The sequence below is a fragment of the Stenella coeruleoalba genome, assembly GCF_951394435.1.
Source record: "Stenella coeruleoalba genome assembly, chromosome: 4".
NCBI classification, from domain to species: Eukaryota; Metazoa; Chordata; class Mammalia; order Artiodactyla; family Delphinidae; genus Stenella; species Stenella coeruleoalba.
Genome location: NC_137149.1, coordinates 4,310,066 through 4,323,961, shown reverse-complemented (window position 1 = coordinate 4,323,961; position 13,896 = coordinate 4,310,066). Strand labels below are relative to the sequence as shown.

The 13,896-nt window shown below is 45.1% G+C and overlaps 1 protein-coding gene across 4 annotated transcripts in view; it reads left to right on the top strand.

Moving 5' to 3' along the window:
• Positions 1–13,896, top strand: part of TBC1D14 (TBC1 domain family member 14) — a 103,147-nt gene that overhangs the window by 42,264 nt on the left and 46,987 nt on the right. For all 4 annotated transcript variants that reach the window (XR_013827948.1, XM_079919345.1, XM_079919347.1 and 1 more), the window contains one exon: positions 4,017–4,137. Coding sequence is in view for 3 of the 4 variants with exons in the window: in XM_079919345.1 (XP_079775471.1) it covers positions 4,017–4,137 (121 nt within the window). In the remaining variant the exon portion in view is untranslated. The remainder of the gene's footprint in view (positions 1–4,016; positions 4,138–13,896) is intronic.

Genomic DNA, 13,896 nt, shown 5'->3' with positions numbered 1-13,896 from the left:
GGTGGCAGGCAGACAGGCAAGGCTTTGCAGAGTAACCTGTGTTCAGTAAGAGGACTTGCTTCAGTCACACAGCCCCCGTGTTCTGCCACCTGGTGAAGTGTCAGGGACGGCGGCTGTGACCACTGCCTTCCCCAGGAGCCCAAGAGCGCTCTTAGGCATCTGAGGGCCAGGCTTGGGCCGAGGCTGTGGTCACACAGCTCATGCGGGGGCCTCCCGAGGTATCCACAGACGCGTCTTCCTTCTGGGCCCTCCTGGACTGGGGAGGAGCCTCCGCACTTGCGGGCATCCCTGAGGGCTCCTCTGAGACCCAGTCAGGAAGGCAGCACAGGTGCCGAAGGGACGGCTCGCCTCGCCGCCCGTGTTCTCGCACTGCACCTGGCCCCCGGAGTGGGGTTGGGTCGTGTGATGGGCAGAGGCGGGTCCCTGGGGCCACCTGGCTCCTGGGCCCAGCAGCCAGCTCCATGCCAGGCTCCCCATGACCCTCGACCTGGAAGGGGAGCCGGGGGCCGGAACCGTTTTCTGGTGGGCTTCCCCACTCCCCGTGCCTGCGCCAGGGCTGCAGACGGCACAGCAGCTGAAGCTGGGGACGGATTCCTTTGTGCTCAGAGCTCCTGGTACGTGTGGTGACTGCAACTTCACAAAAAGTAATACATCCAAAGATACCTTTTACCGACCTTTCAAAAGTCATGGCCTATTATGTATAGCTTAAGCTCTTATGCTAAGAAGAATTCTGCAACTCTGATTTTTTTGGCCTCGCCATGCGTCATGTGGGATATTAGTTCCCCGACCAGGGATCGAACCTGCGCCCCCCACACTGGAAGCGCAGAGTCTTAACCACTGGACCGCCAGGGGAGTCCCACAACTTTGATTTTTGATAAACTTTATCTGCACTACATTTGTGTGAACTTATGTAGCCTTAGCAGTGGGCAGAGAAGCCAAGGTTTCTGTTCCCCTTGGTTCACCTCCTGCTGGTCGGTCTCAGCGAATAGCACCACCGTTTACACCCAGCCTCCCAGATCACAAAGCCCAGGCTTCTTTTGAGTTTCCCTGTACCCAGTCCCTTCTGAGCGGTTCTCTACTGTTACCCCTCTAGACCCTCAGCAACTCACGTCCCTCCAGAGTAAGGTCAGGGTCCTTTGGGAGGCCTACCTCTCACTCCCGGCCCCTCCCCTTTCTGGGTGCGTTTGGTTTCCTCACCTTTTGTCCCTTGCACCCAATTCCCTTCCTCAGAGGCAACTCCTCTTTAGCAAAATGTTAGCCATTAGTGGATCCAGGCTCTGGATGCCCAAATTCTTAGAACCTTTCTGGGTGGCTGAGGTTTTAGCTTGGTTTTAATTGTGTTAAGTCTTTTACGGCTGGCTGAATCTTAGATGTTAAACAGGTTGGGCCTGGAGACACCTCAAACTTCATTTCTCACTAATGTAAATATAAATTGCCTTGGGGTATGAAACCATTTCTGAAATAGGTTCTATTATAACCACAACAGAAAAACAAGGAGGAATACAAAGAAACCTTGTTTGAAAGTTTTTGTATAATAACTTTTTTTTATATAATTTCAAATTTACTGAGACTTTGCAAGAAAAATACAAGGAACTCCCTTATGTCCTTTACCCAAATTCACTAGCCATTTACATTTTACTCCATTGTTTTATTCATTCTCTGAGTGTGGTATCTATTTTATGTAAGTGTATAAGAATTTTTTTTTTTTTTGCGGTACGCAGTCCTCTCACTGCTGTGGCCTCTCCCGTTGCGGAGCACAGGCTCTGGACGCGCAGGCTCAGCGGCCATGGCTCACGGGCCCAGCCGCTCCGCAGCATGTGGGATCCTCCCAGACCGGGGCACGAACCCGCATCCCCTGCATCGGCAGGCGGGCTCTCAACCACTGTGCCACCAGGGAAGCTCAAGCGTATAAGAATTTTGAGGAAGCATTAGAAGAATCATTTGGAGGTATCATGCCCGTTTACCCCTAAGTATGTCAGTATGTTTCGTAAGAACAAGGGCATCCTCTTCTGTAACTGTAGTACAGTTATCAAGATCAGGAAATTTAATATTAACCCAATGCTGTTCTCCTCTATACTCTATGTTCAAATTGCGTCCATTGTCCCAGTAGTCTTCTTTATACCTGTCTTGGCCCGTGGTCCAGGATGTGGTCCAGAATCCACCTACTGCATTTAACTGTTAGGTCTCTTTAGCCTCCTTTTAATCTGGAACAATTCTTCAGCCTTTCTTTGTCGACTGAAAAAAAAAAGCACAACCTAAAAGTTGAGAATTACGTTTTATTTGGTGGCCTTTCTGAGGTCTATAGCCCAGGAAGGCAGCCTCGCAGATAGCTCTGAGGGACTGTTCCAAAGAGATAAGCAAGGAGCCAGGATATACAGGAGTTTTTGCTGAAAAAAGCAAAAACAAAAAACCATGCAGTTGAGCATCAAAAGATTACTGCTAATCACAAAAAACAGACCTCTCAAGTTAACGATTGTGTGGGAAGATGTAAGAGTCTGGGCTGATGGAAATTATTCCTTTGGTATGCATCTTCACTAGCTAGGGCCAGTATCCCAGTTTTTCTCCATCCAGAATCCCCTCAGGGCGCACCGTTGAGATGGCTACGGTGGCTAATGGCTGGATGGGTGCAACATTCTCTGTTTACCGAAATGACAGGCATTATTTTTTTGTCCACATGTGACACTGGCCTTTTTAGAGTGAGATTCATTATTTCATAGGCTGTCCCTCAGTTTGGGTGTGTCTGCATCTCCTCATGGTTATATTCAGGTGATGCACTTTTGGTAACTGCCATTGACATGGTGTGTTGTTCTCAGCATCAGAGCAGGTGACGTGTGCTGTCCATCCTGACCTGGGGGATGCCAGCTTTGATCACTTGGCTAATGAGGTTTCTCGACTGTAAAGTTAACTATTTTTGTCTTTGTCATTACAAGTAATTTGTGGGAGATACTTTCAAACTAAGTAAAATTCCTTTTCTTCATCCAGCTTTCACCTACCAGTTTCAGCATCCATTGATTAATTCCTAACCCCATCAGTCTTTCTCTACTTATTAGGGGGACATTCTAAGAGTTTTCCTTCCTCCTCTGTTTGTGTATTTGTATCCATATCCACTTGGGCTCATGGATTTCTTTTTCATTTGATGGGTTATAACCCCATTATTTATTTTGATGATTACATTGTTCCGGATTTAGCTAGTGAGAGTCCTTTTCAAGCTGGTACTGTTTTCATGAAACTTGTCCCCATATTTCTTTGAGCACCTTCTTTCTAGCACGCAAGATGCTTCATGCTCATCTTATACTTTCCAGTGAGCCCTAGAAACCATTTGTTTTTAATGAATGTACCAATACAATGCATTCCAAAACATAGTTTATTTTGTAGTACCATTTGGGATTTATTTATGTTACCTGGGTTTGTTGACGTGTTGTTGGGAGAGAAGACCTTGTGATTATCTCATGAGTGGCTTTCTTTTTATGATACATGGAGACTCTTTATAAATAGATAGTATAAATTTACCTTATAGATAATTTAAACTAAGTTAGAGGTTTAAGTACTAAAACAACTGTTATCCTTTGAGCACTGATCATGTACCTGTAATTTTAATTCATATAGTGACCCTTGTTAGACATAAGGAAACTGAGCCTCAGAGAGGTTAATATACCGGTCAGAGTCACACAGCTAGTGAGTGATTGAGCCAGGGTTTCAATTCAGTTTGGTCTGACTTAAAGCTCACTTTTTTGGATATGCTTTGTTACGCTATAATACATTTCCTTGCTCTAAATGATAGAACTTGTACATGCTATTGGTGAATAACAAAAAGCTTGCTGTGGTTCAAGGTCTTTTCACCTGCTTCATAATTCTTTGTCGACATGAAAATCAAGTCTGCAGAATTAAAGTTTGTGGTTCATCACATTGTTCTCTGAAAGGAAAGTCTACTTGTTTTCATTAGAGAGTGATTTGGCTGTCCTAGTGTTTCTGTAAATACCCAACAATTCCCTAACCCTTTTATTTTCTTCCTATAGGAATTTGCTTGCTAGAAAACAAAATGCAAGACTTGACAAACAAAATGACTTGGGATGGAAGTTATTTGGAAAAGTACCACTCCGAGAGAATGCTCAGAAAGAGTCAAAGAAAATACAAAAGGTATACACGATACAGAAACACAGCAACGTGCGGCACAGCATGCATTTATGAACCGTGCAGAAAGGACCATTCCGGAGGCTTTGAGACTGGAAAGCTTTGCTTTCACTTGCATGCTAAGTACCTAAAATTTAAGTCTGTCTTCAGAATGTGGATGACTTTAACCTTTTTCACTTCTTACAGCTCGTATGCACACATAGGAAAGTTCAGTTGAGAGAGCTGGGCTTTAGATATTTATAACTTGATGAAATTTAATCAGTTTTTTTTCAATAAGAGTTGCAAATATGTTTACGATCTAATTTCTATTAATTGTGTTTGATGTGAAAGAATTCTCCCTCTCTGATCCCAGGGGTTTCTTGGGAAGGACTTAATCCTTCCAGTGCTTCCTTGGACCAGGAAACCTAGGGCCACTGTTACCCAGGCTGCAGTATGACCTCTTCCCCTCGCGGGCCGACGCTGCCCACATGTCTTGGGAGGAGAAGGTGGGGTTCAGGGCCAGGCCAGGTGCGTGGAATCTCACCACCACTGGGCTACTTCACTCCCTGTGGAGGGAGTGATGCTAGCTGCTGGAGGCATGCGCTCATCTTTACGGGGAGGGGGGGGCTCAGGCACAGACTCAGCCAGGCCCCGGGTGTCAGCGGCCTCGGCAGCCCTGATTGTTACCACCCGCATCTTCTGCTTGGCCCCGAGTCCCAGCCGTCCTAACAGTGCGGTGCTTGCCCGAGCTGTGACACTGCCCCGCAGCAGCCTTACCCCCCAACCTCAGTTTCGTATCACGGACAGTTGTTCAGCAAACACTTCTAAGTGCCAGCACTGGAGTTAAGAGAGACGGCACTGCACCCAGGCTCCAGAGCACGCCTCTGGTGAGGGAGTGATGCCAGCGCAGGTGTCGCAGGTGCGTGGCAGGGAGGCCGGGCCTGGTGGGCGACGCGGCACAGAAGTCTGAGTTTAACGGTGTGACAGAGAATTAATAGTAATGGGGATCGTGTACTGAGTGATTACTATGTCCTGGCGATAAATGAGCCAGCACGCGGGTTTCTAGTTCATTTAAAACTCGCAACAACCTTATGAAGAAGGCACTGTTACTGTCTTCATTTTACCAAAGAAGCCCTGAGACCAGGCTGAGTGACTTGTGCGGCTAGTAAGCGGCAGAGCTGGAGTTCAGCCCCAGGCATTTGGGCGCCAGGGCCCTCGCAGCTGCTGAGCCCCTGCAGGAAGGGAGGGGCAGGTGCTGGGCGGCTCGCGCAGCGTGAACCCAGGGAGCAGTGAGAGGGGCTGTCCATGGGGCCTGTGGGGTGGGATGTGATGCATGCAGAACCTGTCTCTAACCTGGAGGCTCTGGGGCGCCCCTGAAGGGTTTTACTCATGTAGGGAGTGAGGAGGTCCCCCTGGCGAGAGTGTGGCTCTTGGACTAGTCCAGGTGGGAGACAGTGGGGTCTGGCTCAGTGCAGTGGTGGCAGTGGGGCTGCAGAGTATTGCGGCCCTCTGAGGATAAACACGTGAGGTCCAGGGCTGCAGTGTGTGAGCACGTGCTGGGGCTCTGGCTTGGACAACAAGCTGGCTTTGCACGTATTTCATTTTTTATGCCTCGTCAAATTAAAGATGTTTTGAATGTTGTGTAGTGTTCCTTACAGCAGTTGTCTGGACCTAGGAAACTCACAAAGTAAATCAGTGTTGGAATTCATTTTTATAGACTGTTACATTTTGAATTTGAATCACTTATCGTGTAGGCTTGTTAAAATAGCATACAATTAAAACATGATGTGTTTGTATGCGGAGCTAAGCTATACATTTCTTAGGAAGCTCAGTAGCTAACCTGTTATAAAATTCTTAAAGAAATCTATGGTTCTCAAAAAAGTAACCATCATGCTAAATAGATTTTCCCATGGCTCTTAATGTCACTTGCATCATGTTTGAATTTCTTTGTTATCTGTGTCGTACCGTTTTTTTAAGGTGAACGTGGATTATGTTCTTGGACTTAAAGGATTTTTGTGAACTGAAGTGACTAGGTCAGCTAATCATGTAGTAACACAGTACTGCAAAGAAGAGGGCCATCTGGCTCTAACCATCAATAATAAAGGATGTAATCGTACCTGCATGCGTCATACAATCCTGCCTCTGTCCTGTTTGCTCATGCTTTGTGTCTCTGGCCCTCTCATTTGTCACCCTGTCCCCTCCTCCCCCGAGCTGGCAAGGCCTGAGAGGGATCCAGAGCCGGGGACCTGCCCCTGGGAGGAAGCTCCTGGGCACCAGGCTCGAGCTGGCTGCTGTCACAGGTGTCGGCTCACACAGCCTCCCCTCCCCACTTTAGAGAGCCCATCACTGGGGTCCGAGTGTCCAGACTTGTGATCCCAAATGGTGACAATAACTCTAGTTAGAGCTAAAGCATAATTGAGGTACTTAGTAAACTCTAATTCCTTTTCCCTTTCTCTTTGGAAGTTTTTTATACTTGAGAGAGGTAGCATCACGTAGTGATTTAAAAGCATGGACTCTGGAGTCAGACTTATTGCGTTTGGATCCCAGCTCTGCTACACTTCGGCTGTGTGACTTTGGGCAAGTTCCTTAACCCTTCTGAGCCTCATTTTCCTGCTCTTTAACGTTAGGAGAATAATAGTACCTACCTCCGAGGTGGTGAGGATTAAATGAGTGAGTATACATCATGTGCTGCAAGCAGTTATGAATGTCCCAAGTGCTAGAAAGTGTCTGCTGGTATCATTGTGTGTTTCCTTTGACTGAGAAATGGACCACAGTGTGAGAGGGTGAGCCTGTGCCCTCCATAGATCCCTTAGTTTGCTTCTTCAGCAAACCTTGCGCCATTTTGGGGCCAGGTCTTGTACTGGGCACTGGAAACACAAAAGCGGATGGGTGGACATGTCTCAAGGAGCCCGTGGTGAGCCGAGGGTTCAGGTACGAACACCAGCCAAGATCTTTGGACTTGAAGGCTCGGGTTTGATTTCCGGCGTCCCCTCTTCTTGTCTGTATGACCTTGGGCCAGTGACTTCTCTGGTTCCTCATCTGCAGAATGGGCCTGTTAACTTATAAATTAACAGATAATGTATGTGAAGTATTTTTGCCCAATGTTTAGTACAGTGTGTGGCCCAGAGTTAGCACTCGGGTGTGGCTGTCGTGACTTTTTGTTAATAAATTGCTCCATTAAGTGGACTGGGTGCTGTATGTGGTTTGCCCAGGGTGCTCTGGGGCACAGCTGACTTCACTGTAACTGGGCCACATTCTCTTGGTTTGGGCCTTCTTTTTTGGTTGCCATTTTTAAGGAAATGATGCAATGTTATTGATACTTTCTGTTAACTTTTCAAATTTCATAAACATTTTGAAGTGCAAGTAATTTTCTGTCAGCTTGCATTATGATTTTTCCTAGGGGAAGCAAAAATGACCAAGAATAACTATGAGAATCACACTAAACCAGTGGTTCTCAAATTGTGGTCCCCAAGCTAACATCATCATCACCTGGGCATTTGTTAGAAATACAAGTTCTCAGGCCTCTCACCCCAGACACACTGAAACAAACTCTGGGGCTGGGGTACCACACGTTGTGTCTTAACAGTGCTCCAGGCATTTGTTCTAACACACACCAAAATTTATGAACCACTGCCGTGTGAGAAGGGAATGCTGGCTATTAGGAGGAAAATAGCCGTCTTTGCCCACAGCGGGTTAAATAAAGGGCCCAGGTATGCCGTGTACACTTTCGGCCATTGCTGGTGGACTGGCAAAGCTCTTGAGAATAAAGCCGGGGAGAAGGTATTTGAAGATAGCTGCCTTCAGATCTCCTGTCATTGGGTTTGTATGGACCAGGGCTCTGGCCAGATTGGTGCGGGTGGCGATGCTGTCACAGAAGTACAGTCCTTTGTTTGTGAATGAAGAGGAACCTTCTTTCTTGGATTCCATGGTCCTTTCACGTGTTCCACAAATTTGAGACACTGTGTGGATCAATCCTGGTTATTATAATGAAGGGCAAAGACTTATTCGGCCCCTGCCTTCACTGGAACTTACCAGGGGTCGGGGAAAGAAAGATTTGAACAAGTAACTCTACAGGTAATTGTAGCTGTGATAAATGTTGCGAAGGAGAAGTAGAGCGCAGCCATCCTGAGACGCTTCTGTACCACTGAGCACATTTCTCTGAGATTGGTTTTCAGGTGACCTCCAGGTGCTAGGTCCAATGGTTATTTCCCTCAGCCCTTGTCCACTTCTCTGCTCCTTGGGAGGCTTTCTTACTGTGGTTTCCAGGTCACCACACTCTTCCTCCTTTTTCAGTTTCCTTTGCCGGGTGCCCTCAGCTTTCCAGCCCTCTGAACATTAAGGTGCCTCTCGAGCGCTTCTTCATCTGTGGGCGCCTCTGGGAGATCTCCGCTGGACTCAGGCTGCAAATGTCATGCCTACGCCGACCACCAGCCAGGCCTTCACCCCTGAACTCCAGACATAGGCAGCCAGCTGCCTACTGGACAGCTCCACCTGGACGTCTGATAGACATTTCGTGGCTAACAAGCACCGAGCTAAACTCTGATTTTCTTTCTTTCTTTCTCTTTAAAAAATTATTTATTTATTTTTGGCTGTGCTGGGTCTTCGGTGCTGCACACGGGCTTTCTCTAGTCGCGGTGAGCGGGGGCTACTCTTCGTTGTGGTGCGCGGGCTTCTCATTGTGGTGGCTTCTCTTGTTGCGGAGCTCGGGCTCTAGGCACGAGGGAGCAGTTGCAGCACATGGGCTCAGTAGTTGTGGCTCGCGGGCTGTAGAGTGCAGACTCGGTAGTTGTGGCGCATGGGCTTAGCTGCTCCGCGGCACGTGGGATCTTCCCTGACCAGGGCTCGAACCAGTGTCCTCTGCATTGGCAGGCGGATTCTTAACCACTGCGCCACCAGGGAAGTCCCGACTCTGATTTTCTTTTTCCACTCTGTCAGACCTGTTCCCTTTGCAGCTTTCCCCATTTTGGTGAATGACAGCCTTAGCCTTCTTTTTCAGGCCTGAAACTTTAGAATTGCTCTTGACTTCTCTTTCTCATACCTCGCTTCCAGTCTGACAGGTGTTTTGTTTTTGTTTAGGCTCTGTGGGTGAATCCGATGTGCCCTAAGGTTTGAGAAGTAGTGACTTGCTGGGAAATTTTGAGCCTCTGCTCCAGTGAGGTCATGTGGATGAAATCTTCTTAAAGAGGTGCTCCTGGTGTAGCCTTGGCAGGAGGTGGTTGTGGCTTTGTGGTCCGTTATTGGGAAGTGGGGAAGGGGCTCCTTTAGATAAATTAGTAATACTTCTCAGTTATATTCACGTGTAAAAGATGTATAAGATATTAACAAATTAAGAAAAAGGAAGCTGACTGTGATTTTCCCATCAGAAACCATGGAAGCCAGCAGGAATGATTTCAGCATTTTTAAAGTGCTGAAAGAAAAGAACTATCAACCCCAAATTCTATATCCAGCAAAAATGCCCTTCAGGAATGAAAGTGAAATAAAGATCTTTTCAGATAAAGGAAAACTGAGAGAATTTGTTGCCAGCAGATCTAAAAAAATTACTAAAGGAAGTTTTCCAGACAGTAGGGACATTATACGAGAAGGAAACTTGAAACATTAGGAAGGAAGAGGAACAGAAATGGTAAATGTCCACATGAATACAGTAGACCATTGTTCTCTTTATGAATTCTTTGAAGTATCTTTGGTTTCAGCAAAAAGTATAATGTTGTATGGGGTTTCCAGCACATGTGGATGTAACACGTATTACAAATAAAACACGAAGGAGGAGGGGATATGATGGAAAAGTTTCTCCATTCCACTTGAAGTGCTAAAATATTGATACTAATTAGATTGTGAAAAATATATATTGTAAATCTCAGATCAACCACTAAACTACACATAGAGAGAGTGAAAAACACAGTATGTTAAAATAGAATTCTCAAAAGTTCCAAGAACTGAAATCAAGGTAGGAAAGAGGAAATAGAAGAAGGAAAAATAGAAAACAAATAAGATGGTAGGCCCAAATTGAAAGATACCAATAATTTACCTTCATGTAAATTGTGTGAGCATACCACTTGTGTGTCTGAATGCTCAGTCCTGACAGATTGCTGTCTAAAAGAAATTCACTTCGGGCTTCCCTGGTGGCACAGTGGTTGAGAGTCCGCCTGCCGATGCAGGGGACGCGGGTTCGTGCCCTGGTCCGGGCAGATCCCACATGCCATGGAGCGGCTGGGCCCTGAGCCATGGCCGCTGAGCCTGCACATCCAGAGCCTGTGCTCCACAATGGGAGAGGCCACAACAGTGAGAGGCCCACGTACTGCAAAAAAAAAAAAAAAAAAAAAAAAAAGAAATTCACTTCAAATATAAAGTAGGCAGTTGAAATTAAAGGATGGAAAAAGATAACACCACCATGAAAACATTAGCCAAAATGAAGATGGGGTAGATAGATTAGTATCAGAAAAAGTAGACTTCAGAGCAAAGAAAATTACCAGGGATAAGGTAAGGTAATTACCAGTGAAGACATAATGCTATTAAATGAGTGTGTACCTAATAAAAGACCTGCAAAACTACATGGTACAAAACCTGACAGATCTGAAACAGGTAGACAAATCCATAGTTACAACTGAAGTGTCAGCACCCCCTTTGTAATTGATAGAACTATTGACAGAATTAGCCAGGACATAGAAGAACCTACCGTCAGTGAGCCAGGCTAACGGACATTTAGTTCTCTAAATGTCCGTTAGCCTGAGCCAGGCTAACGGACATTTAGAGAACGCTCCACCCTCCAACAAGAGCACACATTCTTTTCAAGCACACGTGGATGGCCACCAAGATAGACCGTAACCTGCGTTATAAAAGAAACTAAATCGGAAAGGATTAAAATTACACAAAATACGTTCTCTAACCACAATGAAATTACACTAAAACAGTGACAGAAAGATAACAAGAACATCTCCCCAAACTTGGAAATTAAACAAGCAACATGCTTCTAAATATGTTTTGGAACAATAACGATGTCACAAGGAAAATGAGAAAATATTTTGAACTGAACAGAAACACAGCCTATCAAAATTTGTGGGGTGCAGTGCTTAGAAGGAAATTTATAGCATTAAACCAGTCAGATTAGTAAAGAAAAAAGTTCTCCAATCTAATTTTCTACCTTAAGAAACTGTAAAAGGAGCAAATAAACCCAAAGCAAGCAAAAGGAAGAAAATAATACACATAAGAACAGAAATCACTGAAATTGAAAGCAGAAAAATTAATAGTCAGTGAAACCAAAAGCTGGTTCTTGGAAATTATCAACAAAATCAAATGCTAACAAAACTGACAGAAAAGAGAGGAGAACCAAATTATCAGTAAGAGGAATGAAAAAAGGAGATACTACTGTAGACCCTGAAGAAATTAAAAGGATAATAAAAGAGAATGTTATGAATAAATCTATGTACGTAAGTTTGATAACTTAGATGGAATGGTCCATTTCCTTGAAAATCACAAATCACCAAAACTCACCCAGGATGCCATAGATAACCCAAGTTGTCCTGTAATTATTAATGAAATGGAAATTTTAGTTAAAAGCCTCCCGCAAAAGAAATCTCCAAGCCCAGAGGGGGTTTCATTGATGAGTTCTCCTGCATATTTGAAGAAAAATAACACCAATTTTCAAAGAGGAAGGACTGACTCATAATATGAAGCCAGTATTACCCTGATAGCAGAACCAGACAAGGACAGTACAAAAGAAGCACATTGGAGGCCAGTATCCCTTATGAAGACACACGAAGTCCTCAACACATTATCAGCAAATTGAATTCAGCAATACATTTAAATGTGGCATTTATCCAGGAGTGCAAAGCTGGTTTCTCATTTGAAAATCAATCAGTGTAATCCACTATTTTAACAATCTTGGGCAGATCTCACGGGTATTATCTGACTGTAGGAATCCAGTCTCAAAAGGTTACATATGTGCTGTATGATTTCATTTGTATGATATGCTTGAAGAGATAAAGCTGCAGTGGCAGGAGTGAGTACTAAGGGAGAGCATGGACGAGGTTTTGGGGAGGATGGCACTGTCCTGTATCTTGATTGTGATGGCTATAAGACAGCGTGTTTTAATAGTCCTAGAACTTACACACCAAAAAGCTAACTATATGTTAATTTAAAAAATAAAACTAACATGAATGAATGAGTCAGTCAAGCAGTTAGGGTACTTTTGACCCAGCATTTCCACTTCTAGGAATTTATCTTACAGATGAGTTACTGCGTAGGTACACTGATGGTTTTATAAGGGTATTGATTGCAAACGATTGGAAGATTACAAAAAAGATTGATTAGAAAAGACCGGAAGCCGTCTAAATGCCTGGCAGTAGGGAATTGGTTAAATTCCTAAATGCAATGCAGTGCGTACCTTAAAAAAGCAAGCTGAATAACCATCAGTGTGCTCTGTATGCATGAGACACAGGCATATGCTCGTAAGTGCGGATACTGTATCAGGGAGGCCCCTTCGGAAACTGATAATAATAGCATTGCTTTGGAGAGGCGAATGAACTGGGGGAGGAGGGAGACCTACTTCCACTGTTTACCCTTTGATACCTTTTGGATTTTATTTTGTGTGCACGTCTACTCTAAAAAAAGTTTTTAAAAAGTATGCAGAATGGTAGACGAAAAAGTGTTAAGGAATTTGGGCAAAGGACCACAAGACGAAACAAGAGCCTAATGGATACCCCAAACTACAGCTCACAGATTCCCATGTAGCTCGCAGAGGCGCACTACAAATTTGACACTGAGCTTCCTAGTGGTAGGGCAAAGAGGGCAACGTCACCCAGTGAGGGGTGATCCAGAGGAGAAAGCTGAGCCTGTTCTGGAAGGTTTGGCTTGTCCAGGTGGTAGGTGGCACGCGTGTACAGGACCAGGACCTTTCGGGTGAGGGTGAGTCTATCAGGAAATCACCTCATAAAATGTCTAATTGCTATTAATTTTGGATTTTAGAGAGGCAGCAAGTTAATCACGTATCAGATTTCTACATGATGCCTTTCTGGAAGAGAAAGAAAAGGGGGAGAGAGAAGAAAGGGAAATGGCAGCGTGGTCATTTAATTTGAACTTTGTTTTTATTCTGTGGGTAGATTGTCTCCTACTGTTGTCGTGGCAACAGTTAGTTGATCTGAGGAGTATAACTCTCTTACCTCAGATGCCTTTAATAATATAAACTGAAATTCTAGTGCATAGTGCTTCTTAAGGTTTGCTTGTTTTTCCTAATGTGGACACTTCCCCGTCAGTCTGAGAGGGCAGCATTCAGAGCACACTTTCAGTCTTACCGCTGTGGCTCCCAGGAAGAGACAGGAGTTCAGAGAACAGGAAATGGACAGATCTTTACTGGGACCACTAACAGTGCTGGGGTCAGAGGGGTCTCAGGCTTGGGAAGGCAGGGGGCCTGGGAAGGACTCTAACTTTAGGATCACAGAGCCCCTTGTCTGTGTCCTGATTCTGTCACTCATAGTCAGTTGTGTGACTTTAGGCCTCCGACTTGACTTTGCCTCTGTGACCTTTGGTCTCCTCCTCTGCAAAGATAATGCCCATCTTGCCTGTGCTCATGAAGGTTCAGTAGGATGAAGTGTGGGTGTTCCTGGAGCAGTGGTTGGTGTCCAGTGGGAGCTCAGTAAAGGTCAGTGGTTTCTCTCGTTCTGGTCTTACATCATGGCTACATCTTTACTCCTCTGAGTGGATAAAAACAAAAACTTTGCTGTTGCTCAGGCGTGTTCAGTGTGTTTGGGAACTTGCCGTTGCCAAAATCAGTCTTGGATTCCATCTGAAATG